Genomic DNA, 23,839 nt, shown 5'->3' with positions numbered 1-23,839 from the left:
GGAGATAGGCAGGGAAAGATTGTTTCAAACTGGTGGTTTTCCTGGAGGTGCAGGCCTCCAGAAGGTCTCCTGGGTCACCCCTGGCTGGCAGTGCACAGAGGACAGGCTTCTGGCAGCTGTGCAGAGGGCTGGACTGCACGAAGGTTAGACCAGCCCCATTTCAGAGAGCATGGAAGGCAAGGCTCATTTCCCGTGTCCGATAACTCATGGGCCACAGGAGGAGCTTGGAGAATCTGCGCCGGCAAAAGATGGTCCGGGAGGGCTGGCTGTCGCCTGACCCAGGAAGACTTCCTCGGAATCCTTGGCCGCCATTCTCCGAGAAGCTAATTAAGGAAGAAAAGCTTGTTAATATTTCAGCGCTGTTAACTCCACTGCGTTACTAAGTGTCCGTTTACATTACACGCATAAAAGGATCAATAAACACGTTCGAACCCAGAGATGGGAGGGCAAGAGGGGTCTCAGCGAGGGAGCGATGTCGGCGAGGGATGCTGGCCCATATAATCTGTCCGGAGACAGAGACAGTATCCTGAACTCTGTCCTCAACCCTGTGCTGGGCACCCAGCACATGAAATCCAGGAAGTGCCGTGACCTCCAGGCCAGAGTGGTTTGAGGGGGCTCATGTAACCACTGAGCCTCACCTCTCTTATCTGGAAAATGGAGACAATGATGGGGTCCTGAAGGCCCCAGATACGGTCACGTCGGAGACGACACACTCTGTAGAACCCTGTGGGATAAATGGGCTTCTGGGTATGTGGTTGTGGTGAGGGTGTGGGGAGACCTGAGGTGTGGCCCGGCTCCCCAGCTCACACAAGTCCCTCTCTGACTCTCCACAGGACAGTGAGCAGTGTTGCGAGGCAGCAGGGAGAAAACCAGGGTCTGGGCCCCAGCTCTGCTCTGGTCTCGGGGTGATTCAATCAAGGTGTTTTCTATGCCTCAGTTTCCCTCTTTGTGAAGGAGGCTAAATATTGACTTGCCCTTTCTGTCTTGGAGCGGAGATAAGGAGCTTGAAAGTATACAGGGCACACGGGTGCCAGGAGTGGCCCGGGCTTCATGCAAAGGTGACCCACCTCACAGAGAGGCGAGTGCCCGAGAGCTCCTGTTTGCCTTGACCTCAGAGTGGTGGCCGATGGTTGGGTGCCTGCTGCGTGCCACTGCACTTAATCCATCCATCCAGCGTGTGCGCGCATGTTTACCTGTGTGCGCGTGAGCATGAATACGTGCACAGGTATCTCTGTTCCTGTGAGCATGCTTGTGGAAGCCAGAGGAGGGTGCTAGATATTCTGTTCCGTTAGTTTCTGCCTTATCGATTTCGAAAGGGTCTCTGGGCGTGGAGCCAGGCTGGCCGCAATCCTTTTGTCGGGTGGTGTCCTCTGCCCATTCCCCACCCCTACTCTCAATACTGAGGCCAGGCTGTGGGCTTCTACATGGGTGCTGGGGATTTGAACTCAGGCCCTCATGCTCACACAGCAAGCGCTCCTGTGCTCTGAGCCATCTCCCCAGATGTTTTAAACATCTCACGTGGGTTCACTTATGAATTTCCCTCAGCCACTGCATTTATATATATATATATATATATATATATATATATATATATATATATATATATATAAAGACTAAAGTTCCCGAGGATTGAGGGGCATGGCATTTTAAGAAAGGGGGTGCCCTCACTAGCTAGCTCCTCGCTCCCTGCATGACCCCCAACGTGAATCTCCAGCATATTCAGGAGACATCCTTTCCAGTTTGATGTCTGCTTTGTGGGTTTTCTTTCACCCAGGGATGGAAGAGGACCTCGGTGGGCGGTCTGCTGTCCCTCTTGCTCCCGTTTCATCATCGTCTTGGGAGCTGTCATTCATCTTGAGAGCTTGCGCTATTTGGGCCAGTGTTTTACACACACTGCTTTGAACGCTCATGCTGGTTCTAAGGGGCGGCACCATTCTCATTTCCAGGCCAAGAGGCTAAGGCTCGGAAAGGTTAGGAGACTTGAGCAGTGTCACCCAGCAGGTGGATAACAGACCTGGACGTTAGTCCTAGCTAGACCCGGGGACTTCAGAAGTCCGTTCCTCTCCAGTCTGTCCCTGCTGTTCTCTGTCACACCCCCCTGCACTGGCGCTTTCATTTTTGCACTCCCCGGAACCACCTTGGTCCTCTTTGCTTCCCCGCTTGATCGTGCCCTTTGAGAGTGAAGCCTGTTTACTCTTGGCGGCAGTCTCCCCAGCACCCAGCAGGCGCAGGCCCTGAGCGTTTGTTGTTGGGCAGATGGAAGAAGGGATTATGACAGGCCCTGGCTGGTGGCCTTTTGAAGCAGCTGCTGCTGCTCCTGGAGGCTTCCCAGGACAGGCAGAGCTGGAGGCTGAGAAGAAGTGGAATCGGGGACAGACACATCAGCGTCGACCTGTGGAGGACAGTGCAGGAAGCGGCATGCCAAGAGAGCGGCGCCAGGGATGTGATGCCAGGAAGAAAATGGTTTCTTTTTGGTTTGGTTTGTGTTGGGTTTCTTTTGGGGAAAGGGTTGTTTGTTTGTTTGTTTGGTTTGGTTTTTCTGGACAGGGTTGCTCTGCGTAGCCTTGGCTGTCCTTCCTGGGCTTGCTTTATAGACCAGGCTGGTCTTGAACTCACAGAGATCCTCCTGCCTCCGCCTACCAAGTGCTAGGACTAAAGGCGTGAGCCACCTGGCCCAGATCAACTCTTAACCCTGGGGAGATGTGAATGAATGTCTGTTTACCTGCATCAGGCAAACTAGTGAAACTGAGTTTTCGGCTGTTACTTACAGGAGGCTGGGTGACTCAAAGGCAAGTGTGTCCCTGGAGCAACCCGCCCAACTGGCCGGCAGCTCCCAGCTCCGCCAAAGGGCCTTCTCTCCAGCCGCTCTTCCTGCCTGTGTAACCTTGGCCAGGGGCCCTGTGAAGCGGGGAGCCCTCTGAATTGCCTGGTAATGTGCTGGACATCCTCCCTCCAGGAACCACCTCTGACGTGAGGGTCACAGATGTTCTGGGTTCCCTGGGATAATTACGGTAATTAAGGCCAGCAGAGATGGGTCTTTTGCTGTTTCTTAAATGGAAGCATAACTCAGTGTGTTAGTCACTGTGATAAATTCAACCTCAGTTGAAAAAAAGGTTTGCTCTGGCTCATGGTTATCACAAATACATGCCCCGTTTATGGATTAACAAACAAACAAACAATAAAAAGCCAGGATCAGTGATGCACGCTTGTAATCCCAGCACTCAGGGAGGCAGAGGCAGGCAGATCTCTGGGAGTTTTGAGGCGAGCCAGTCTACAAGTTGAGTCCAGGACAGCCAATTCTACACAGAGAAACCCTGTAATGAAAACCTAAACCCAAACAAACAAAAACAATAAAAAAAAATATCACCACCACCAAACAAACAAACAAACCTGAGTTCTGGGGATTAAACTCAAAGTATATACTCAGCCATACCCACCTTCCCTTTGAGACAGGATCAGCTGAGGACTGAACCCAGGGCCTTGCACTAGCTCGGCAAGCCCTCTACCACTGACTAAATCCCCAACCGGAGACAGGATCTCACATAGCTCCAGATGCCCTCAAACTCACGAAGCCGAGAATGATCTTGAAGTGATCCTCCTGCTTCATCCTCCTAAATCCTGAGATTACGGACATGTGCCATCGTGCCTGGTTTTATGTGGTACCTGGGCTCAAATGCTGGGTTCCAGGCATGCCAAAGTGAGCCACGGCCTGAGCCCTCCTCATCAAAGGCCTTCGAATAACTTCGTGCCCTCAAGATCCCTTCACCTCTTACCATAGCTGGGGCTCGAGCTTCTTACTGGTGAGCCTTTTGGGGGAAGGGCATGTCATATCCAAACTATAACAAAATAGATACCTGGACATGCGGACCTCACCGCCATTGAACCGGCACTCAGATCGAGGTGTCCTCTATCTCACCTCCCCGGCACATCCTGGTATTCCTTTCCCCATTAATAATACCCTGTCTCCCCAAGGGAGTGACCGCCAAGCCTCCTCACTACGAGGTTAGCTTTCACGGCTCTCAATTTTGAACTAATAAAGTCATGCGTAATAGACACTTTGGTGTCTGGGGTCTATCAAATCGTGCCTGAGAGGATCAGCCTGGCTGTGGTGCATTCCCTTCATCTGGCTGATGATGTGCTGTGTGAGAGACACCGGCGTGGGCTGAGGAGATGGCTTAGGACGCGTGCTCTGCCAGCCTGATGACTTGAGTTGGATCCTGAGAACCAATGTAAAATGTGGGTACGATAATGAGAGGGCCTAATGCCAGTGTCCCCTTACCCCCAGGACAAGGGAAGCAGAGACGGTGGCACTGCCAGGCCAGCAAGCCTGCAGGACGTAACTGAGAGAGCCTGCCTTTTGTCTCGTTTTGTTTTTGTCTTGAGACAGACTCACTGTGTAGCCCTGGCTGGCATAGAACTTGCTCTGTAGACTGGGCTGCCCTCGAATCCACAAGGCTCTGCCTGGCTCTGCCTCCCCATTGCTGTATGCAAGCACACGTCACCATGCTGGGTTCACCTCTACCGGTCTTGACAGGCACGTGAGCTGATGCCAGGCTTTAGTTATCAGAAGAAAAGGCACTCGAAAGAGATTCTTTTTTAAAGGCGTATTTGTAATTACATGCATGTGTGTTTAAGGGGCAGACGTGTGCGCGTGAGTATCGGAACTGGACTCAGGTACTCTGAAAGAGCATTACCTGCTCTTAACTACTGAGACATCCCTTCAGCCCCTTGGGAGATTCTTGGACCTGTCGTGGGGTTGCCATGAGCATTCACTTCTGTCTCATCCATCCCTGAGAGAGGTGCTATGTTATCACGGGGCACACGCATGCCAGCATTCACAAGTGTGGCTCAGGCCTCCTCCAGTGTCCTCCGCCATGTTAGAGTCAGGTCTTAACAGCTCACGTCAGCAGAGGGAGGTGGGAAACCTTAATGATGTCATCCATGATGGCCGCTCCCTGCCCACCTCCAGTGAGGAAGCTACAGATGCTTGCCTGTGTCTGCCGTCCAGGTCCCTGCACCCTGGTCCAGGCTCACTGTGCCCCGAGCGTGTGCAGCTTTGTAGCTCTTTTCCATCATTCCTTATCAGCTACCAACGCTTCCATCATTACAACACCGCCTTGCTGTGGGCAAGCCACAGCGTCCAAGATTATAGCTTATCTTCCATTGAAGCCTGTTCAACCTGTGTCTTTCTTGTCAAGAGGCAGCCCGGGCCTCCCACAGACATCCATACAGCCTCCTGGCCTTATCAGCAACCCGCATGCATGACATCTCTTGGTAGCTTGTTGCCTGATGAGGTTTCCTGGGGACCTGGGCCAAAGATGCCTATCTTATGGCATGGTGACAGCGACAGGCCGGGTCCCTGCAGTGTGGCGTGTGCGCTTCATACAGGTACCATGCGCCGGTTACAAAATCAATAGCAAGCTGAAGAGACCTCAGAGGTCATCAACCCATCTTCCTCCCACACGTGGGGAAACGGGCTCAGAGAGGTGACTCCCGTTGTCCAAAGACACACAGCTTCGCTGTTAGCCGCTCAACCGAGGTTCGCGGCTCTGTGACAGCCATGCAGTCGGCATGGTCGCCTGGAGACTGTCCGTGGACGGCCGCCTCATGAGGCGTGGCCAGAGTTGTGCTCAGCAGCCGTGCCACAGATTTTTCCAGCCTGGGGTCAATGGCACGTGTCTATAATCCCAGCACTTTGAAGGCGGAGGCAGGAGGATCAGGAGTTCAGGTTCAGAGTGCTACAGAGTGTACTGGAAGCCAGCCTGGGCTTGGAGAAACCCCGTTTCAGACAGTTTCCTGACCTGCTGTCTGGTTGCCTTCTGGGACACAACTCTGGTTAGATCTTATTAGTCCCGTCCGTGATGGTGGTGGGAGCTCCTTTTGAACTTTTTATTCATCATGTTGGTGCCCCGACCATGTAAGCTCTAGGAGTCGGCTGCATCCCCATTTCAGAGACAGGTAAAGTGAGGCCCAGACATCACTACTGTTCTTCTTGGGTGGCAGGAGATGTGGTGGCAGGAGCATGGGTCTTTGTGCTTTGACGTCGGAGGCAAACGAAGCTCTTCCACCCTTAGTAACCTCTCTGCGGGGCATCCTGGTGAAATCGCTCCTCAACATGGGGCCTTGTGCACGGTCCGAGATGAGGCCTAAGGACCACCATCCTGAACCTGAGGACAGGTCTGATGCGTGGACAGTCTGGATGCATACAGGATTCTGGAAGGCCTCTGCAGAGGGAATGCTCCCCCTCCCTGCCTTGTGTCTGTATCCCCTAATCCCTGGGCCTTCCCTCCTCCTGAGTCCAGGCACTGGTGGGTGGGGGCGGTTTGTGTTAGGCTCCAGTCAGCACCACCCCCTTCCCTGCCCTCCAGTTCTCCCGCTCCCCTCTAGCCTCCAATAAAGCCTCGGCTTACACCTTTGGATCCCGGGCGGAAGGGAGCCACAGTCTTCTGAGGGCTCCTAGCCTCTCATTAAAACCCGGTCCCTTGGAGGAGAAGCTGCCCGCAGCTTGGGGGCAACATAAACAAATGCTCTGGCGCTGGGGGAGGGGGGGAGGGGCGCTGTGAATTGCCTGCTCTGGAAGCCGAGGCCGCGGTGGCTGGGGAGAGAGCTGGCTTAGTGGGGAAAGCGCAGGCTTTATGCGCGCGACTGGAATTCGGATCCCCGGAACCCTTGTAAATACCCGGTGGGCGTGCCAGCCTGCTCTGAATCCCAGCGCCTGCTGGAAAGGCGGCGGAGACGGATTCCCCGGAACGAGCAGGCTAGCTAGTTAGCTGTCTGCGAAAGATCCGGGCTCGCTCCCCCCTGACTGCGTGGGTGAAGTGGCGAGCGACCGAGGAAGACTCCGAACATGGACTTCAGGCTTCCGCGGACACGTCCACACACGTACTCACGCATACTCACAACGCCCACACACCACACACGCGCAAATGCAGAATAAAAGGGAAAAAGCAGAGGCTGAGAGGGTAGAGACGGGCGGGAGTCGTGGGTGGGCGCGGGATTTGCTAGGTGCGGGGTCTCAAGGGGAACTGAGGTGGGGTTGGGGAAGGCCGGCCTTGACTGTCCCTAGGGGGAGCCCGAGAGCCCGAACAGCCATGGTCAGCCCTCTCAGAGAGAGAGAGAGAGAGAGAGAGAGAGAGAGAAAGAAAGAATTCTGGGGAATGGGTCACCTGAGCGCTGTGAGCGGGGGGGGGGGGGGATTCAGCACAGAGCTGGGTGTAGCCCCAAGAGCACCCAAGACTTGGAGCTCCCAAGACAGTGATTCCAAGCTAGCAGAGCAGCGGCTACCCAGCCCTGCAGTGTCCTTGAACGTGGGGGTCACAATCCGTGACCCAAGTCACATCTGGCCTCTGGCCCCAATTAGCCAATTAAAAGGGACAAATTAATAGTAGGATTCTGGGGAGGGGGGGACTTAATGTGGCCACCTTAGGGAGAGGGACAGAGATCCAGTGAAACCCCGACGTCCATCTTTAGGGGCCCTGAAATAAGACCACAGTTTAAACAGAGGCCCAAGGAGGTATACACTGACTCCCCGCCCGCCGTCGACCCTTCACTGTCTGGGCGTGGGGCTCTTCCTGTAAAGTGGTCCGTGAAAGCTCTTCCCGGAGAGTCTCTTCCGGCTGGTCCTTTCCCCTTCTCCCACGGGATTCCTGGGAGGAATTCCCATCCTTCTGGCTCCTTCGTTTTAATGGTTTGGTAGCATAGATTGGGAGGGAAATCTTCCTTTCTGCCATGCCTGTTACAGCGGAGTAGGTGGACCCCCGCCCCCAACACACACACACACATACACACACACACACACACACACACACTGTATTTGTCCGTCACTGAAGAGCACACAAGGGACCCATCTTCCCAAAATCCTGAGGTCCCCTGACTCGGGCCTGGGCTCTGAGAAGAGCTGATCCTGGCCGGGTGGACGTGACGTCTGGGGAGTCCGGCTGGCTTCTCCCCACATGCACTCCCTAGAGGCAGCCCTAGCTCCTGGGCTCCAGGAGTCCTCCCTAAGCCTCCTCTGTCATCTCTCCGCAGCTCCGGCCCAGGCCCAGATCGTACACGCAGGGCAGGCCTGTGTGGTGAAGGAGGACAACATCAGCGAGCGAGTCTACACCATCCGGGAGAGCGACACCCTGGTGCTGCAGTGCCTGGTCACGGGGCACCCTCGGCCCCAGGTAAGCCGGGCCTCGCTGGCCACCTGTCCTGCCCACGCTCCACCGCCTGGCACCAGAGTCTGACGGCGAGCAGGAGCCTGGGGACTGCACTCCTAAGGCAAGCAGCATGAAGGGACAGCGAAGACTGGGGACAGATGACTAGCCCGGAAATTAACCCTTTAGGGGAAGTGCTGGGTGCGAAGACATTGAGAGCTGAGAGGGGGAAAAAAATGGAATGCCAGCTGTTCTTTCCACTTCATTCCTCATCCCCGTGGAGCAGACACATCTTTACGTACACCCTCAAGAAATGCTGGAGGGCAGACCGAATGCCATGGAGGCCCCCCTCTCTCTCTCACTCTCTCTCTCACTTTCTTTCTCTCTGGCTCCTCCAAAGGCCCCACTTTACTTATCCTATGAGAAAGTGAGGCCCAGGGAGGCTGGGCAAACTCCCAAGGTCCCACAGCACTTAAGAAAGCGGAAGGAGAGTTGGAGTCCAGAAGCCCTACCCTCTGTAGCTTGGCACACTGCCCTCCTCTTTGGGTCAGGAGCCGCACGGACGGGAAAGGCAACACTTCAGGCTTTTGGCAGGCCAGAGCGAACTCTGGAGGTTCAAAGACACAAGGCAATTAGAAGGGGACAGAAGACAAGTATCTGGAAATGCCAGATGAGTTTTGTCATAGATCAAGTGCTCAGGTTCTGGCAGGGGGGAGGAGGAGGAGGCAGGTGGGGAGGATGGCTGGAAGAACTAACTGCCTGGCGAGCTGCCGTGACCTTTAATACTTGAATAGCAGCAACAAAGGTGGCAATTGGATTCTAGGAAGGGCATTGAAATACAGAATCCTTTTTTTAACCCCCCCTCCCCCCGATAGTTTGGGGGATGGAGACAGCTTTCCTAGCTTTGGCTCTGAGATGAGCAGATGTACAAGGAAGGCCCTAAAGATTCTTTCCACCTATAGCTTCCATCACGGCTCGCCTCGCGCTCAAAGGCTGGTTTGGCGCTGACGACATGGCAGCTGCATTCCTGTGGGTCTTTATGTCACGTGTGATGATTGCAGTGGGGATGTGGCTGGTGAGGCTAGTGAGCAGGCTGCCAGGCTCCCCTGGCCATCTGGGCATGCGTCCCACATGTGACCGCTGGAGGCCCCGGCTGGGTGAGGCAAGGCCTCAGACTTCCCACACAGCCGAGGATAACTTCTGACCCTCCTGCTTGCGCTTACGTAGTGCTGGCATTACAGACGCGAGCTACCCACACCGCGTTTGGCGGGGGATGGAACCCAGGCATGCTGGGAGAGCAGCCTCTGTCTTCCTGCTGCATCGGTGGCTTCGCTGCTCGCCCTGCCAGACAAGCCCGCATGCTTGGCTCTGCCTGGTCTCGTCTGCCTGGCTCTGCTGGCCAGACGCTAGCTTTCTGTGTCTTGTATGGGTCTCCTCTTCATTGCCCCCCTAACTCAGGTCTTCAATCCTGTCCCTAGTCCTCTATGGTAGATTGAAACTGATCTCCCAGGCTCTCTGCTTGTCCAGGGACTTGAGGACAAGGTGGTGGAGAGCTAGAAAGCTGAAAGCGATGGGAAGGCTACAGGTGTCACTCAGCAGATGGCTCAGCCGCCTGCCACGTGCAAAGCTCCGCAGTCCATCCCCTAGCACTGCAAAATAAGGGGTGGTGGTGGTGCACACCTGTAATCCCAGATGGGGTCAGGAGAGTCTGGTGTTCAAAGTCATCCTCAGGTATATATCAAGTCCAAGGCCAGCCTGGGCTGTAGGAGACCGTGTTTCAAAAACATAAAGTGATGGGTGCTAGGCTTATGTAGGGGACTGTGGGGGAGGTGCAGAAGAGAAGGATGGTCACAGACTTTGGGTGATCTGCCTTTCTGACGCGCAGGCGCTGCTCTCTTTAGGCCCACCCGGAAACATTCTTGAAATCTATGGGTGAGAAAGACATCTATTCAGCCAGGTGGTGGTGACGCACGCCTTTAATCCCAACAGTCAGGGAGGGCAGAGGCAGGTGTATCTCTGTGAGTTTGAGGCCAACCTGGTCTCACTACAAAGTGAGTTCCAGGACAGCCCAGGCTACACAGAGGAACCCTGTCTCAAGAAAGCCGAGAGAGAGAGAGAGAGAGAGAGAGAGAGAGAGAGAGAGAGAGAGAGAGAGTCTGTATGCTCTCTGTGCCTTTCAGAGGAATAATTACTCCTGTAGCTGATTATTAGCGCACAAAGGCTCCCCCGAGAACAAGGAGAGAGTGAAAAGCCACCTTTTCCTGGAGTATGGGAGAAACAGAGGAAAGCCACGGTCCCTTGCCGGACAGAAGAAGAGAGCTTCTGTTGTGAAGATGGTTTCAAAGCTGTCAGGTGTTGTCTATGATAAAGCTAGTGGGAGACAATGCCTGTGGCCCAGCTATGTGACTTCCCAGACTGGCGGGATGTTAAGTCACTTGGGAGCACTGGCGGGATGTTAAGTCACTTGGGAGCAAATGAACGGAGAGGGTTTAAGGATTCCCCTCCCCCTCCCACCATCCCCCAATCCCAGGCTGCCAGCAGCTTCGCACACCTCAGGAGGAAGAGCATGCACACACACAGGGCAGGGAGGGGCTGAGGCCCACAGGAGTCCGTGTTTCCATTGCTGTGACAAAAAGCCTAAGAAAGTAAACTTTTATCTCAGGGCTCCATTGGTCCCCCAAAACATGCCCCTACTGTAACAAACTTCAAACTAGTTCCCCTTCCCAGTTCCCACAATCCCCGGTGCCATCAGATCTGAACCCATCAATAACCCACCTCCCCAAAGCCACAGAGCCTTGAACCCACAAACCTCCCAGGGACGCTGCACGTGCAAACCACAGCAGGGCTACAGGTCGCTCCAGGACTAAGAGCTGAAGTGGACACACAACAAGAGCCTCTGCCTGTGAAGGGGACTGAAGTCTGTTCCCAGAGGCAGAGCAGGATACCAACACCTTTGAGAAAGCAGAACCTCGCTCGAAGTCTTGATTGGTTCGATAGGCGAAAAGGCAAACAGAAACCATAGAGATAAAAACAGTAAACTCTCTCTCTTTTTTTTTTAATGCCCTTAATACCTCAGAGATAGCTAAAGAGAAAATTAGTAAATTGGGTGATAGAGCTAGGAACATGGACCACAAGTCTGGAGAAGCTGTAGAAATTATGAGAGAGAGAGAGAGAGAGAGAGAGAGAGAGGTTTGGGGCTGTAAGCTCAGTTAGAGTGCCTGGCACTGGTGAAGCCCTGGGCATCACCCTGGCATTGCATTAAACAGTTAATGCTATCATCATTTGATACCAGGCACTGTGGAAGTGGAGGCAGAAGAACAGGAGTTGAGTTTGGGGTCACCTGTCAGTTACGTAGCACTTGAAAACAACCCGGGGAGGGGGAAGCAGGAGAACAGCCCTCTATGACTATGGGACCAGTGGGTCGCATTCCCTCGTCTGGCCTCCAAAGGGAGCATGCACGTGCCACACAGACGTAGATGAGGCGAAAATAAAGCAGAACAGCAACAACCACAACAAAAAAGCCCAAACCCAGGTTTTGAATAGTATGTTAAAGTCCGCGTGGACAGATTAAGGCAAAGCCGTAGAGCATGAACGTTTACCAAGGGCGCTATTAATAATAGAAACTGTTGAGTGACTAATGCGGCGCTTCCCTCCCCGAGCCTCGTAGCTTGCAAGGCAGGCGTGATGCTGTATTAGTTATTGTTGACTGGCAAATACTTCAGAACGCAGGGGCTCGAGTCCCGGAACACTCGCAGGGATCCGGCAGCCGGCTGGCTCCGACGCAGACTCCCTCAGGAGGCTGCTGTTGGCTGTCAGTCATCTGAGGGTGATGGCGATGGTGCTGAAGAACCCTCTTCGGAGGGAAGTGGCCGTGGTAGCCCGAGGCTGTTGCTTCTCCGAGGCTCCTCTCCACGGGGCTGGCTGCTTAGAGCAGGAGAGCCGGCTTTCTCCCCATCAGGAACACGATCCTACCCTAGCCTAGTCTCCCTACCCTAGCGGCTCCCCTGCTGAAGTCTAGTGGCTGCACAGACCCTCTGTAGAACAACAGGCTGGGCCTGCAGAAGGGAGTGAAGCCCAGAAGGCCATCTTTGAGACTGGCGTCCAGGAGAGCTCTTTTCCGGCCTGGAGTGTGAGACTCAGGGCGGGGTAGCCCATGAGGTCACACAAACACCGCACGTTTATTCAGTGAGCAGTCTTCCCATCACCAAGTATATACCTGTCCAATCCCCCCTTAACCCTAGGCCACTTGGGAAAAAACAGGCAGGAGAGGCTAGCCCAAGTCTGCCGTGCATATCCGAACAGACCCACAGCTCTGCCTAGGCTCTGACTTAGAGCCTCCTCCCTCTGCCCTGCAGCTCTTCTCACCTGTTTGGGTGAGGCCCGGGTCCACCCTCTTCCTGGGGCCTGGAGGGCATGGGGCAGGCAGGGGACGCCGGGCGGGGCTGGAGCGGGGTGGGGTGGCCTCGGCCTCAGTGCGGCGACTTGCCCACCACCAGGTGCGGTGGACCAAGACGGCCGGCAGCGCGTCTGACAAGTTCCAGGAGACGTCGGTGTTCAACGAGACGCTGCGCATCGAGCGCATCGCCCGCACCCAGGGCGGCCGCTACTACTGCAAGGCGGAGAACGGGGTGGGCGTGCCGGCCATCAAGTCCATCCGCGTGGACGTGCAGTGTGAGTTGCGGCCCCGCGAGGTGCTGACCCCCCACCCCCTCCCCCGCCGGTCCGTGGCCCTGCAGGAAGAGCTCCCGAACCCTCCCGGATAGGGGCGGAGTAGGACGAAGATGTGGAGGGTGGAAGAGGCCTCTCTTTTGGGAATGGCCGGCTGTGTGCCACCCCTCCCCCCTGCCCCATATCTCCCTAAACCCTTCTCTGCATTCCCTCCTCTCGTGGACCTTGATATAGCCCTGTCAGGCGGACAGGACATGTCGAATTATATTTCCTCCACAGGTGGGGAAAAGCGAGGTACCAGAGTCCTGTTCCCAGCATAGACTAGGCCTAAGCCTCCTGTGTGAGTTAAGGGTACAGGCTTCAGAACGGTTCTGGGGTTCTCTTCCCCTCTAACCTGTGGAACCGTAGACCCCCGAGTCGCAGCCCTGGCTGTGCCCTGGGCTCACTGAGGAAGGTTTAAATTTTTATTTATTTATGTAGTGGGGTGGAGGTGTCACAGGAAAACTTGAAGGAGATGTGTTCTCCTTCTACCTCCCGGTGCTTGGGGACCACACTCCCGCCATCAAGCTTGGTGGGAGGCTGAGCCATCTCTCAATTCTGCCGATCCCTGGGCTCTGCTTCCAGAAAGTGCTTATGTGAGTGACAGGGACTGTGGCCTGACATCAACGAAGCCCTTAAGGCACCCGTTCAACAATCGCTCACACTTGCACACGTGCGTAAGCCCCACCGAGTTGTAGCGTGTTTTCAAGGAGCTAGGCTAGGATGGGTCCAGCCTGTGGCCAGAGACCACGAAGGCTGTAAGGCGGCCTGGCACAAAAGAGTGAACTCAGTTAAGACATTATGAGATTCATTTTTTTAAAAAATTCGGTTTTGCTGCTCTCAGATCCAAACTTTCTAGATGAAAGCATCGCATCCCATTGTCAAAATGTTGGACATGCTTGCTCGGTGATTTCTTTATACCTCTTCTGGCCAGCAATGGCCCAGAGACGGTCGCCACCAGGAAGGTTTTAGGCATCAATGTTAAAAAGAAATTCCAAGTTAAGCTGTGGCTCGGTTAGCAGTGTGGTTGGTTAATAAGGAAACTGAGGCCCAGAAAGAAAAGAAACTTAGGCAGGCTCCATAAGGAGTCCTCAGCCGATGAGGACTCGGGGTGGTGTCCTTGCAGACTTGGACGAGCCTGTGCTGACAGTGCACCAGACCGTGAGCGATGTCCGTGGCAACTTCTACCAGGAGAAGACCGTGTTCCTGCGATGCACCGTCAGCTCCAACCCCCCCGCCCGCTTTATATGGAAGCGGGGCTCCGACACCCTGTCCCACAGCCAGGACAATGGGGTTGACATCTACGAGCCTCTCTACACCCAGGTCAGGAGGGGCGCCCCCAAGAGATCTGGGGGTGCTAAGGCCTGGCCACCTAGATGCCCACAGAGTGGCCTGACTTCAGCGATTCAGTGCCCGGGTGGGAAGCAACCTGGTCTACAGTTCACGCAGCCGACCGTAAAAAGTCAGAGCAGAGAGGTCAGAAGTCAGAGGTCAGATTCCCAGATAGGGGAGTCCCAAAGGCGACGTGTTCCCGGGAGTATGGCTGGATAGGGAAAACAAAAAAACAAAAACAAAACAAACAAACAAACAAACAAAAAAAAAGCAAACAAAACAAAAACATTAGAAGGACAAGCAAACCATCTGTGCCTGCTTCTGTGGCCGAGATGGGGGACTCCTGAGCAGCTGCTACAGAAGTCGGGGTGGGAAGGCCCCTCTAAGTCCAAGGAGGTGGTGACAGAGCCATTCTGCCACAGAGGGCTTTCAGAAGGGACTGTCAGCCCCTTATGTGGCCTGTGGGCCAGTCCCATGTTGTGTGGGCTACAAGCCACAGTGGCATCCCCTTTCCACTCCTTCCCTTTCCAAAAGGGGAGACTGAGGCCTAACCCTGGACAGGGTGCAGCCAGGGCAGCCCCTGCCTCAGAGAAGCCAGTGGAAGCACAGTCCGGGGCTTGGGGACTTCCTAGGGAAGATGGGATGGGCGGGGCCTGGGGAGAAGAGACCCAGAATGGGAATTGCCTGTTGTCTGTGGGGCCTGGAGTAGATGAATGAATGTAGGAGACCAAGCAGGCCCCTCACTCCAGCGGTCCACTAACACCCAGGGGGAGACGAAGGTCTTGAAGCTGAAGAACCTGCGGCCCCAAGACTATGCCAGCTACACCTGCCAGGTGTCCGTGCGCAATGTGTGTGGCATCCCGGACAAGGCCATCACCTTCCGGCTCACCAACACCACAGGTACGGGCGCCTCCCCGACCGCACCCACGCGGACCCACCCCACACGCCCAGCTCCTCCTCCCCAACATCCATTCCTGGGTTTCCCTCATCCCTGCCAGAGCTTCCCTGACGGCCCCTGCCCCCCTCCCCCGCAAACCCCAATTTCCCTGTTCCCGCCCCTCCCTCTCCTTTAGCCCTGAAAGTCTCCTGAGACCTCACCTCCTTGTCCCCTTAGCACCGCCAGCCTTGAAGCTGTCCGTGAATGAAACTCTGGTGGTGAACCCTGGCGAGAACGTGACGGTGCGGTGCCTGCTGACGGGCGGCGACCCCCTCCCCCAGCTGCACTGGTCCCACGGGCCCGGCCCACTGCCCCTGGGGGCTCTGGCTCAAGGGGGCACCCTCAGCATCCCGTCAGTGCAGGCCCGGGACTCTGGCTACTACAACTGCACAGCCACCAACAACGTGGGCAACCCGGCCAAGAAGACCGTCAACCTGCTGGTGCGGTGTAGGTGACCCCGAGGGGTTGGCGGGAAGTAGTACGGCAAACAGGGTCTCTGTGCTTCGGGGACGGCCGGTGAACTGGGAGGGGGAACCGTCTGTTTGCCGCAGAGGGTAAGGCGAGTCACGGAGCCCCAGTCCAGGCTGTCTGGTTTTCCTGCAAATCCAGCAGTCTACCATCAGGGGGCAGAAGAACTGCAATTTGCAATTCACAAGAAGAAGGGTTAGTATTGATGACGTAGTTTCTTTTAAACTGGCAAATGAAGGCTGCCAAAAAAAAAAACTAAATGTGGGTACTGCAGACCTCAAGGGAAATTTCCTGGCTTGCTTCCTAGCTGCAGATTGACCAAATTTAAATGACAATAACAGGCATTTCTATGGACCGCATATCCACTTTTTATTATTTTTTTGAAACAGGGCCTCACTATGTAGCTCTAGCTGGCCTGAAATTCATTCTACAGACCAGGCTTTCCGCCAACCTACAGAGAATCCACCTGCTTCTGCCCCGCCCCCCCCCAAGTGCCGGGATTAAAGGTGTTTTGTGTATGTGTAAATCTTTAGCAGCAGAGAGTGTCAATGAATCTGAAGATGACTAAGTGTTACACAGTATCAAATTTGGAAAAGATCTAAAGAAGGGCGGAGGTTTTCTGTACTAACCTCCACCTTGAATGCTTTCTTTAGCGGCTTCTCTTAATCTGGACTTGTTTCTTTCTTTTTTTGTTTTTGTTTTACTGTGTTTTTGTTTTGCTTGTGCAGTGTTAGGTGGTGGGATTTTTGTTTGCTTGTTTGTTTTGTTTTGTTTTGTTTTGTTTCAGACCCAAACTTTCAGGTCTTGATGATGCCGGCCTGTCATCCCAGCACTTGGTGGGGGCAAAAAGGTCAGGAGTCAAGGTCATCCTTGGCTACATAGCAAGTCCAAGGCTAGTCTGGATCCAGTCTCCAAAAACATAAACATTGGCCGGAGAGGTGGCTCGGCAGTTAGTAGGCCTTGCTGCTCTTGCAGAGGACCCGAGTTCAGTGCCAAATACTCACACAGTGGCTCAGAACCACCTGTAATTCCAGTTCCAAGAGGTAGGACCCTCTTCTGGCCTCCGGGGGCACAGTGCACAGAGGTGGTCCACACATACACACATAGGCAAACACCCATTCACTCCCACCCCAGTCCCCGAGACAGGGTTTCTCTGTGTAATCCTGGCTGTCCTGGAACTCCCTTCGTAGACCAGGCTGGCCTCGAACTAACAGAGATCCACCTGCCTCTGCCTCCCAAGCGCTGAGATTAAAGGCGTGCACCACCACTGCCCAGCTTAAAAGTGGAATTTTTTTTTTAAAATTTATTTATTTTTATGTACATTGGTCTTTTGACTGGATGTACATCTGTGAAGGTGTCATATCCCCTGGAATAGGAGTTATTGACAGTTGTGAGCTGCCACGTGGGTGCTGAGAATTGAACCTGGGTCCTCTGGAAAAGCAGTCAGTACTCTTAACCACTAATCTCTCAAGCCCGGCTTGTTTGTTTGTTTGTTTTAAACAAACAAAAGACTCAGGCTTATTCCAGTTCCTCAGCCTTGAAAGTAAAGTACAGATGCTGGCAAATGTGACTGAGCCTCTGAGGATTCTGACTGGCTTCTGTGCTCATCTCTCCCTGCTGGGGCAGGCTCTTTCCAAGTCTCCTCCCAGCAAGAAGGGGCCTCCCTCGGACTTGACTTGGACTGAGAAATAAAGTAACAAGATGACAGCCCTCTGGCCACAGCGTTCTCTTCCAGAGCACATTTCCCAGCAAAGATGAGCTGTCTCTATCTGATCCCACTTGACCTTTTAAAAATGGGCTGGTGAGAGCTTTCGGGAGCTGTGGTCACCTCCCGGGCTGACTCTGCAGCCTGCCTTGTCCAGCCCAGTCCTGATCTCCAGGTCGCTGTGCCAGTGTTAACGCCTTGCCTGTTAAGGGCTCTAACTGACTTCAAATGAGACCTGCATTTTACAAAGCACCCAGACCCTTGGTTTCCTAAACCCTGTGGCGTTGTGCAGGATCATCATGTTGGCTTTTTATCATGTGGTGAAGAGTCAAACAGTACGAAAGGGAGGAAAAGCGCAGTTACTTGCTCTTCAGTTTCCTTTGAATTCATGCTACATGGAGCCACTATCAAGGCTCATGTTTCCTTCTGAATCAGTACTTTGCATGCACAAGGTTGAAAACATGAACGAGAACAAATCAGTGTCGTGGCCAAGAAGGCTCTGAGGGTGTAAGTTAGACTGGCTGAACCCCAGTTCCCCCTGTTATAAGGAATACCTAGGAAGGGCCTCCCTCAATGACTGTGGGACAGGCCAGATGCGCTGATGTACATGTGATGCCTGGGCCAGCACATCTCACTGATGGAGCACGCTCGCTCGTTAATTATGCCCGCAGTCATCACCGGCCTCCCTTCCCTGCACTGAGCTCTTTAATGCTGTTCAAAACATCTCTGAGCCATTGGAACCATTTCTGGGCTGAGGGAAGTGTGTGTCTGTGTGTGTGTGTGTGTGTGTATGTTTGCACACGCATGCAGGGGTGCAGCCAGTGTGAGGGGAGAAGCTGGGGCAGGTCATGGATATCTGTCCTTGGGCCAGCCCCAGCCCTTCTTCACCTCCCGTCTCCTTTCAGCCTTGAGGAACGCCACGTTCCAGATCACCCCGGATGTGATCAAAGAGAGCGAGAACATTCAGCTGGGTCAGGACCTGAAGCTGTCATGCCACGTGGATGCGGTGCCCCAGGAGAAGGTTAACTACCAGTGGTTCAAAAACGGCAAGCCGGCACGCGTGTCCAAGCGGCTGCTGGTGACCCGGAATGACCCCGAGCTGCCCGCCGTCACCAGTAGCCTGGAGCTCATTGACCTGCACTTCAGTGACTACGGCACCTATCTGTGCCTGGCGTCCTTCCCGGGATCGCCCGTGCCTGACCTCAGCATAGAGGTCAACATCTCTTCTGAGACAGGTGGGAGTCCTGGGGAAGCTGCAGAGAGGAGGAAAGGAGGACAGGCTTGGGGTGGGGGGGGTGGATAGACAAACAGTGATTTGCAAATAGGTGTCTAGAGGGAGGAGGATACCATTTGTCATAACACACACACACACACATACGCACAAACAAACACATGAGTCCCTGTCATAGAAGGCCCTGTGACAGGCTTTGGGGGTAGAGTGATGGGGAAAATAGATGCCGTGTTCATTGAATTTGGTAGGAAGATGAACCCGTTTCAGATAGTTCACAAAAAAACGTGTCGCTGCCAACTGTAATTTGAATGAGATCCGAGGGAGGAGCAAGATTTTGCTAAGCAAAAGAGAGCAGCGGGGGCCACAGAATCAGCAAATGCAAAGTCACTTAGTCAGGAGAGCACGGAGAGCACGCTGGCCATTCTGAGGATGGAAGAGGGACAATGGCTGGGAGAGTGGGATGGCATGTGCTCCGAAAGGCCACCCTGGGGACCTCTCAGCCGTGGAGGCTGGAGCTCTGAGGTCAAGGTACCAGTAGGGTTGGGCTCCCTGGAGGGCTGGTGGCATCTTCTCCCTGTGTCCTAGACCGGATGGGGGGAGATCCCTAACTGACCTTCTATAGAAACCGCATGACGTGACCAAGCAGTACAATGACAACGGATCATAGCGAGTATTTCCTCCTTTGGCCCCTAAGCCATGTCTCTTGGTGGGCCATCTGACCAGGGACCCCAGAGGCCCCTTCCGTCTCGGCGTCTGCACATAGGGAGCTCCGTTGAGACCGAAGAGAGCAGAGGGGCCTTCTAAAAGGAGCTGGACTTGAGTACGACCTCAGAGTGGATCCACATAGACCACGGATGCATTTCTGCCAAGTCCTGGTGGGGGGGGGGCTTAGGTAGGGGGGGACAAGGACTGTTAGGAGAAGGGAGAGGGTAGGGGAAACACCGGAGCTCTTACCTGGGAGGCAAAGGAGGAGTCTGTAAAGGAGACACTGGCGAAGGAACCCAAGTATAGAGCTTTAACCTGAAGGCACATGGTCAGAGAGGGGGTCATCTCTTCATCCTGCGGTGCCTAGAGGGCTCCGGGGCTGGAAGTTTCTGATTGAGGGAAAAGGCCTAGGGCTGCTTCCACTTTTGGCTGACAGGCCTGGTGCTTAGCGCACAGAAGCCCTCGTGAAAGCCTCTGGAGACAATTTAAACCTGGAAGGGGGGGAGGGGAATGAATGCAATGGTTCCAAAACAGGAAGAGAAGGCCCTGAAATGAAAGCCAATAGATGCACAAATGTTGGCAGGGTGCAATTATAAAAACTAGATAACTGGACCTTCGCCTGGTTTGTACAGTTATTTACAAATAATCGCTTTGTATTTAATTATACTTAATGTTCAACACTTGACATTTAATGATGAAGCGTTTAAGGTGGGCCGAGACCCAGGGAGGTCTTCTAAGAAAGACCCCCATTTGGCAGAGTGTTGGGGTGGAGTGGGTTCGGCTGTGAATAACAGAGCCCTAATTAGCAGGGATCTAAACGCTGGGGTGTGGCCGAGCATGCGGAAGGCGCTGGGCGCCACCCTGAGCGCCGCACGCAAGTTAGGTCTGAGTTGAGCAATCTCGTAGAAGTCAGCTCGTGAGCAGGCGGGTTTTGACTGGTCTCCGCAAGCTCCAGGTGCCACCAGCTTGTTGTCACCAACTCAGCGATGGCAGTTCCACCTGCCCCCAGCGATCAGCATTCTGACCCGCAGGAAGACCTTTATTTTCCTAATGCCTCACTGGCCAGCATTTTCAGAGGCATGCTGGGAAATGTAGTTCTTACTCCGTGTGGCACGAGTTTGCGCCCTGCTGAAACCAAGCATCCTTATTTGGAAGGAAGGCCACAAACTAGTGGGAGATAGACTAACGTGCAAGACAAGCTGAAGGGGTGCTGGAGAGATGGCTCGGGGGATAAGGGTACTTGCTGCTGTTGTAGAGGACGGGAGTTCGGTTCCCAGCATCCTCCTTGGAAATCCGGGGTGCCTCCGGGCGCTTCCGGGGATCCGGTGCCCTCTTCTGGCTTCCTTGGGCCATGCATGCATGCGTGAGTACACGTGCATATATACATAAATATAAATAAATATAAAAATCTATCTCTAAGAGACGCTGAAGGTCCAGGAGTTGAGGGGCTGGGAAGGGACGGGTTAAAAGCGCTCCTGAGTCTGAAGCAGGAGGATAAGTTCAAAGCTAGCCTCGGCTACATAGTACGTTCAAGGCTACCCTGACTGGAGAAAGGGGGGAAGGCAGAGCCCCAAGTGCAGAGGCTGGGGATCCCTCACTCCCTTCCTCTCCACCTCCCTCCAGTGCCGCCCACCATCAGTGTGCCCAAGGGCCGCGCGGTGGTGACGGTGCGAGAGGGCTCTCCTGCCGAGCTCCAGTGCGAAGTGCGGGGCAAGCCCCGGCCGCCGGTGCTGTGGTCTCGCGTGGACAAGGAGGCCGCCCTGCTGCCCTCGGGGCTGGCCCTGGAAGAGACCCCGGATGGGAAGCTGCGGCTGGAGCGCGTGAGCCGCGACATGAGCGGCACCTACCGCTGCCAGACCGCTCGCTACAACGGCTTCAACATCCGACCCCGGGAGGCTCAGGTGCAGCTGACGGTACACTGTGAGTCCCCTCCCCAGACACTTAGCCTAGGCCGACCCCAGCCCTCCACCCACACCTAAAACCTCCTTGACGATCCCCCCGCCCAAGCGCCGGGAAGTTCAGTGATCTGCCGCAGTTTGAACAGCAGGACTGGGATTTGAACAGGTCTAGAGACCGTGCTCCGAGCTCTGTGGGCGTGCCGTCTTTCCTTATGCCTTGGTCCAGGGACCCACTGAGGCACGGCCAGGGGCCCAGTCTAGGAAGCGTGGCCGTTGGACGAATGAGCTGGCGAGAGTGTGTATAGGCTTTCCCTCCTCCCAGGCCAGGGTCACGGGAATGGGGGACAAATGAGCCGCCTCCTCCTCCACGGGCCTACTGACGGCAGCCCCGGTCCCCAGTCCCGCCAGAGGTGGAGCCCAGTTCCCAGGACGTGCGCCAGGCGCTGGGCCGGCCTGTGCTCCTGCGCTGCTCGCTCCTGCGCGGCAGCCCCCAGCGCATCGCCTCGGCCGTGTGGCGCTTCAGGGGGCAGCTGCTGCCCCCGCCGCCGGTTGTCCCCGCCGCCGCCGCCGAGGCCCCCGATCACGCCGAGCTGCGCCTGGACGCCCTGACCCGTGACACCAGCGGCAGCTACGAGTGCAGCGTCTCCAACGACGTGGGCTCCGCCACCTGTCTCTTCCAGGTCTCCGGTGAGCTTCCGGTCGGCCCCAGCCCCGCCCACCTGGGACCAAGCTCCGCCCTCCATCCCCACCCTCTTCCTCCGCGCCTTATCCTTACCCTACCCGCTTGGCCCTGCCACACCTAGCTGGGCTGCTCTTTCCTTCCTGCTTTGGCAGTCTTGGGCCTCAGTCCTTCCAAGACCTGCCCCCGCCAGGTGTAGACCCCGCCCCGTGGAGCCCAGGTCCAATCTTTGGCCATCCTCTTGAGGGCCCAGCCCCCTGGAGACCAAGCAACTCTGCCCCTGTTCCTGATTTTCTCCTGATTTTCTGGGTTCAGTCCCTTTCAAAGCCAGCCTCTGCAGGCGATCACGAAGGTTCGGCCCCTTCAGCCTCATCCAACTCCAGCCCTGTGCTTTTGTCCCTCTAGCCTCCACCCACACTCAAAATTTGGTCCCAGTCCCATCTCAACTCCAGCCTCTCCTCCGTGGTCCTTGGCCTCAGAGGCTGCGGATGGGGAAAACTATTGGGTGCCCGGCTTGTAGTTTGGAGGAGAGCAAAAACGCCCCTGGACATGAGGCTGGGGTAGCCAGAACATGATCTTCCCCTAGTTGCCACCTTAGAGGCACAGGCTGTCAGGTGCTCAGACACCCCTCTCTACCTATCTTTTGCATCAGGCCTCTTCCCATGAGCCAACAGGGCTGCAGACAGGCCCACATGGAGCACAGGCAGTAAGGCCTGGTGGGGGTTGCTGAGAGGGCCAGGGGCAGTAGACAGGCTACCTGCCAGATCTGTGTGTGCCTGAGGGCGGGGGAAACCTGTTTTCTATTGCCTGGTACCCGCAGCCTTCTAATAGACCCCCTCCAGGCACTGGGTGCCCCCTTCAACTCATACACCAGATCCCCTCAGCAGGAGAGAGGGCTGCAGGTCATGGCCGCCTCCCCACCCACTCAACTTCGCCAGCCAGAGGCCCCTGTGACATTTCCCGCCTCCGCCCCTTTGCCCCTTCGCCCCTGTTCTCCCATTTTCCTTTTGACCTTTGACCTTTTGACCTCCACCCATCGTTTTCTTCTTTCTTTCCTCTCTATATACCTGACCCTCGCCCTTACCGACCTTTCTCTGTTTCTTCTTTGGCCTTTTTCTCTGTTCTCACCAACAACCCCTCTTGGAACTTACAATCCGCCCCCTCCATCTCTGCCCTCTCCCTCCCCACCCCACGCCTCACCTCCATCCTCCCCATCCCCTCTCCTCCCGATGCCAACTCTCCTTACCACACCCCTTTCTCTTTGTTGCCCCCACCTCTGTCCCTCTTTTCCATGGCTCCTCTCTCCTCCCACCCCCCCCACCTCCACGGCCCATGCCCCCCCTCCCCGCCCTCTCAGCCAAAGCCTACAGCCCGGAGTTTTACTTCGACACCCCCAACCCCACCCGCAGCCACAAGCTGTCCAAGAACTACTCCTATGTGCTGCAGTGGACGCAGAGGGAGCCGGACGCTGTGGACCCTGTGCTCAACTACAGGCTCAGTGTCCGCCAGGTGGGCCAGGGCGTGAGGCGTGGGCAATGGGGGCATGGTATGGTGGCGGGTCCCAGAAATAGGGCCGGGGGAAGAGTTCCCAGACATAGTCCGTTCCGTCTAGACAACTTTTCTGAGGCAGAGGAAGAGTCGGGATGTAGCAGCCAGAGCCCGGAGCCCCCCCCCCCCCAGCATCCATCTTTGTCCTCCATACTGTCCCTGGACACAGCCGGGACGCAGACACAGGCGGTTGGGTTCCAGCCAAGGCCAGTATGGCTCAGAGAATGGGCGTCTACTCTGGTGTTCAGGGCTGAGGACGAGGGCTCTATCACACAAAGCTGCTCTCATGCCTGCCTGGTCCAATCCATGAGGTCCTGATCTGACCAAGGGGCGGTAGTGGGAGGGGAAGACTGGCCCTTGGGGACAGGGCCTAGAGGGGCAAAGCCAGCTTCTAAAGAGTCTGGGCAAGTTTACAGCTCTCTTAACCCATGCTGGCTTATCGGTGAAGTGGGGCAGTGTTACTGTTTCATCTCAGAAGATTGTTGTTT

General features: G+C 55.3%; 1 protein-coding gene across 6 annotated transcripts in view; it reads left to right on the top strand.

The window, feature by feature from the left end:
- The window catches only part of Mdga1 (MAM domain containing glycosylphosphatidylinositol anchor 1), a 56,447-nt gene that overhangs the window by 21,076 nt on the left and 11,532 nt on the right, over window positions 1–23,839 (top strand). For all 6 annotated transcript variants that reach the window (XM_021633474.2, XM_021633473.2, XM_060369200.1 and 3 more), the window contains exons 2-10: window positions 8,029–8,168; window positions 12,638–12,812; window positions 13,975–14,171; window positions 14,948–15,080; window positions 15,295–15,564; window positions 18,196–18,525; window positions 20,850–21,146; window positions 21,524–21,811; window positions 23,161–23,312. In XM_021633474.2, coding sequence (XP_021489149.1) covers window positions 8,029–8,168; window positions 12,638–12,812; window positions 13,975–14,171; window positions 14,948–15,080; window positions 15,295–15,564; window positions 18,196–18,525; window positions 20,850–21,146; window positions 21,524–21,811; window positions 23,161–23,312 — 1,982 coding nt within the window. The remainder of the gene's footprint in view (window positions 1–8,028; window positions 8,169–12,637; window positions 12,813–13,974; window positions 14,172–14,947; window positions 15,081–15,294; window positions 15,565–18,195; window positions 18,526–20,849; window positions 21,147–21,523; window positions 21,812–23,160; window positions 23,313–23,839) is intronic.

Source organism: Meriones unguiculatus, chromosome 16 (genome assembly GCF_030254825.1).
Source record: "Meriones unguiculatus strain TT.TT164.6M chromosome 16, Bangor_MerUng_6.1, whole genome shotgun sequence".
Taxonomy (NCBI): Eukaryota; Metazoa; Chordata; class Mammalia; order Rodentia; family Muridae; genus Meriones; species Meriones unguiculatus.
This window is presented reverse-complemented; position numbering and strand designations above follow the sequence as displayed.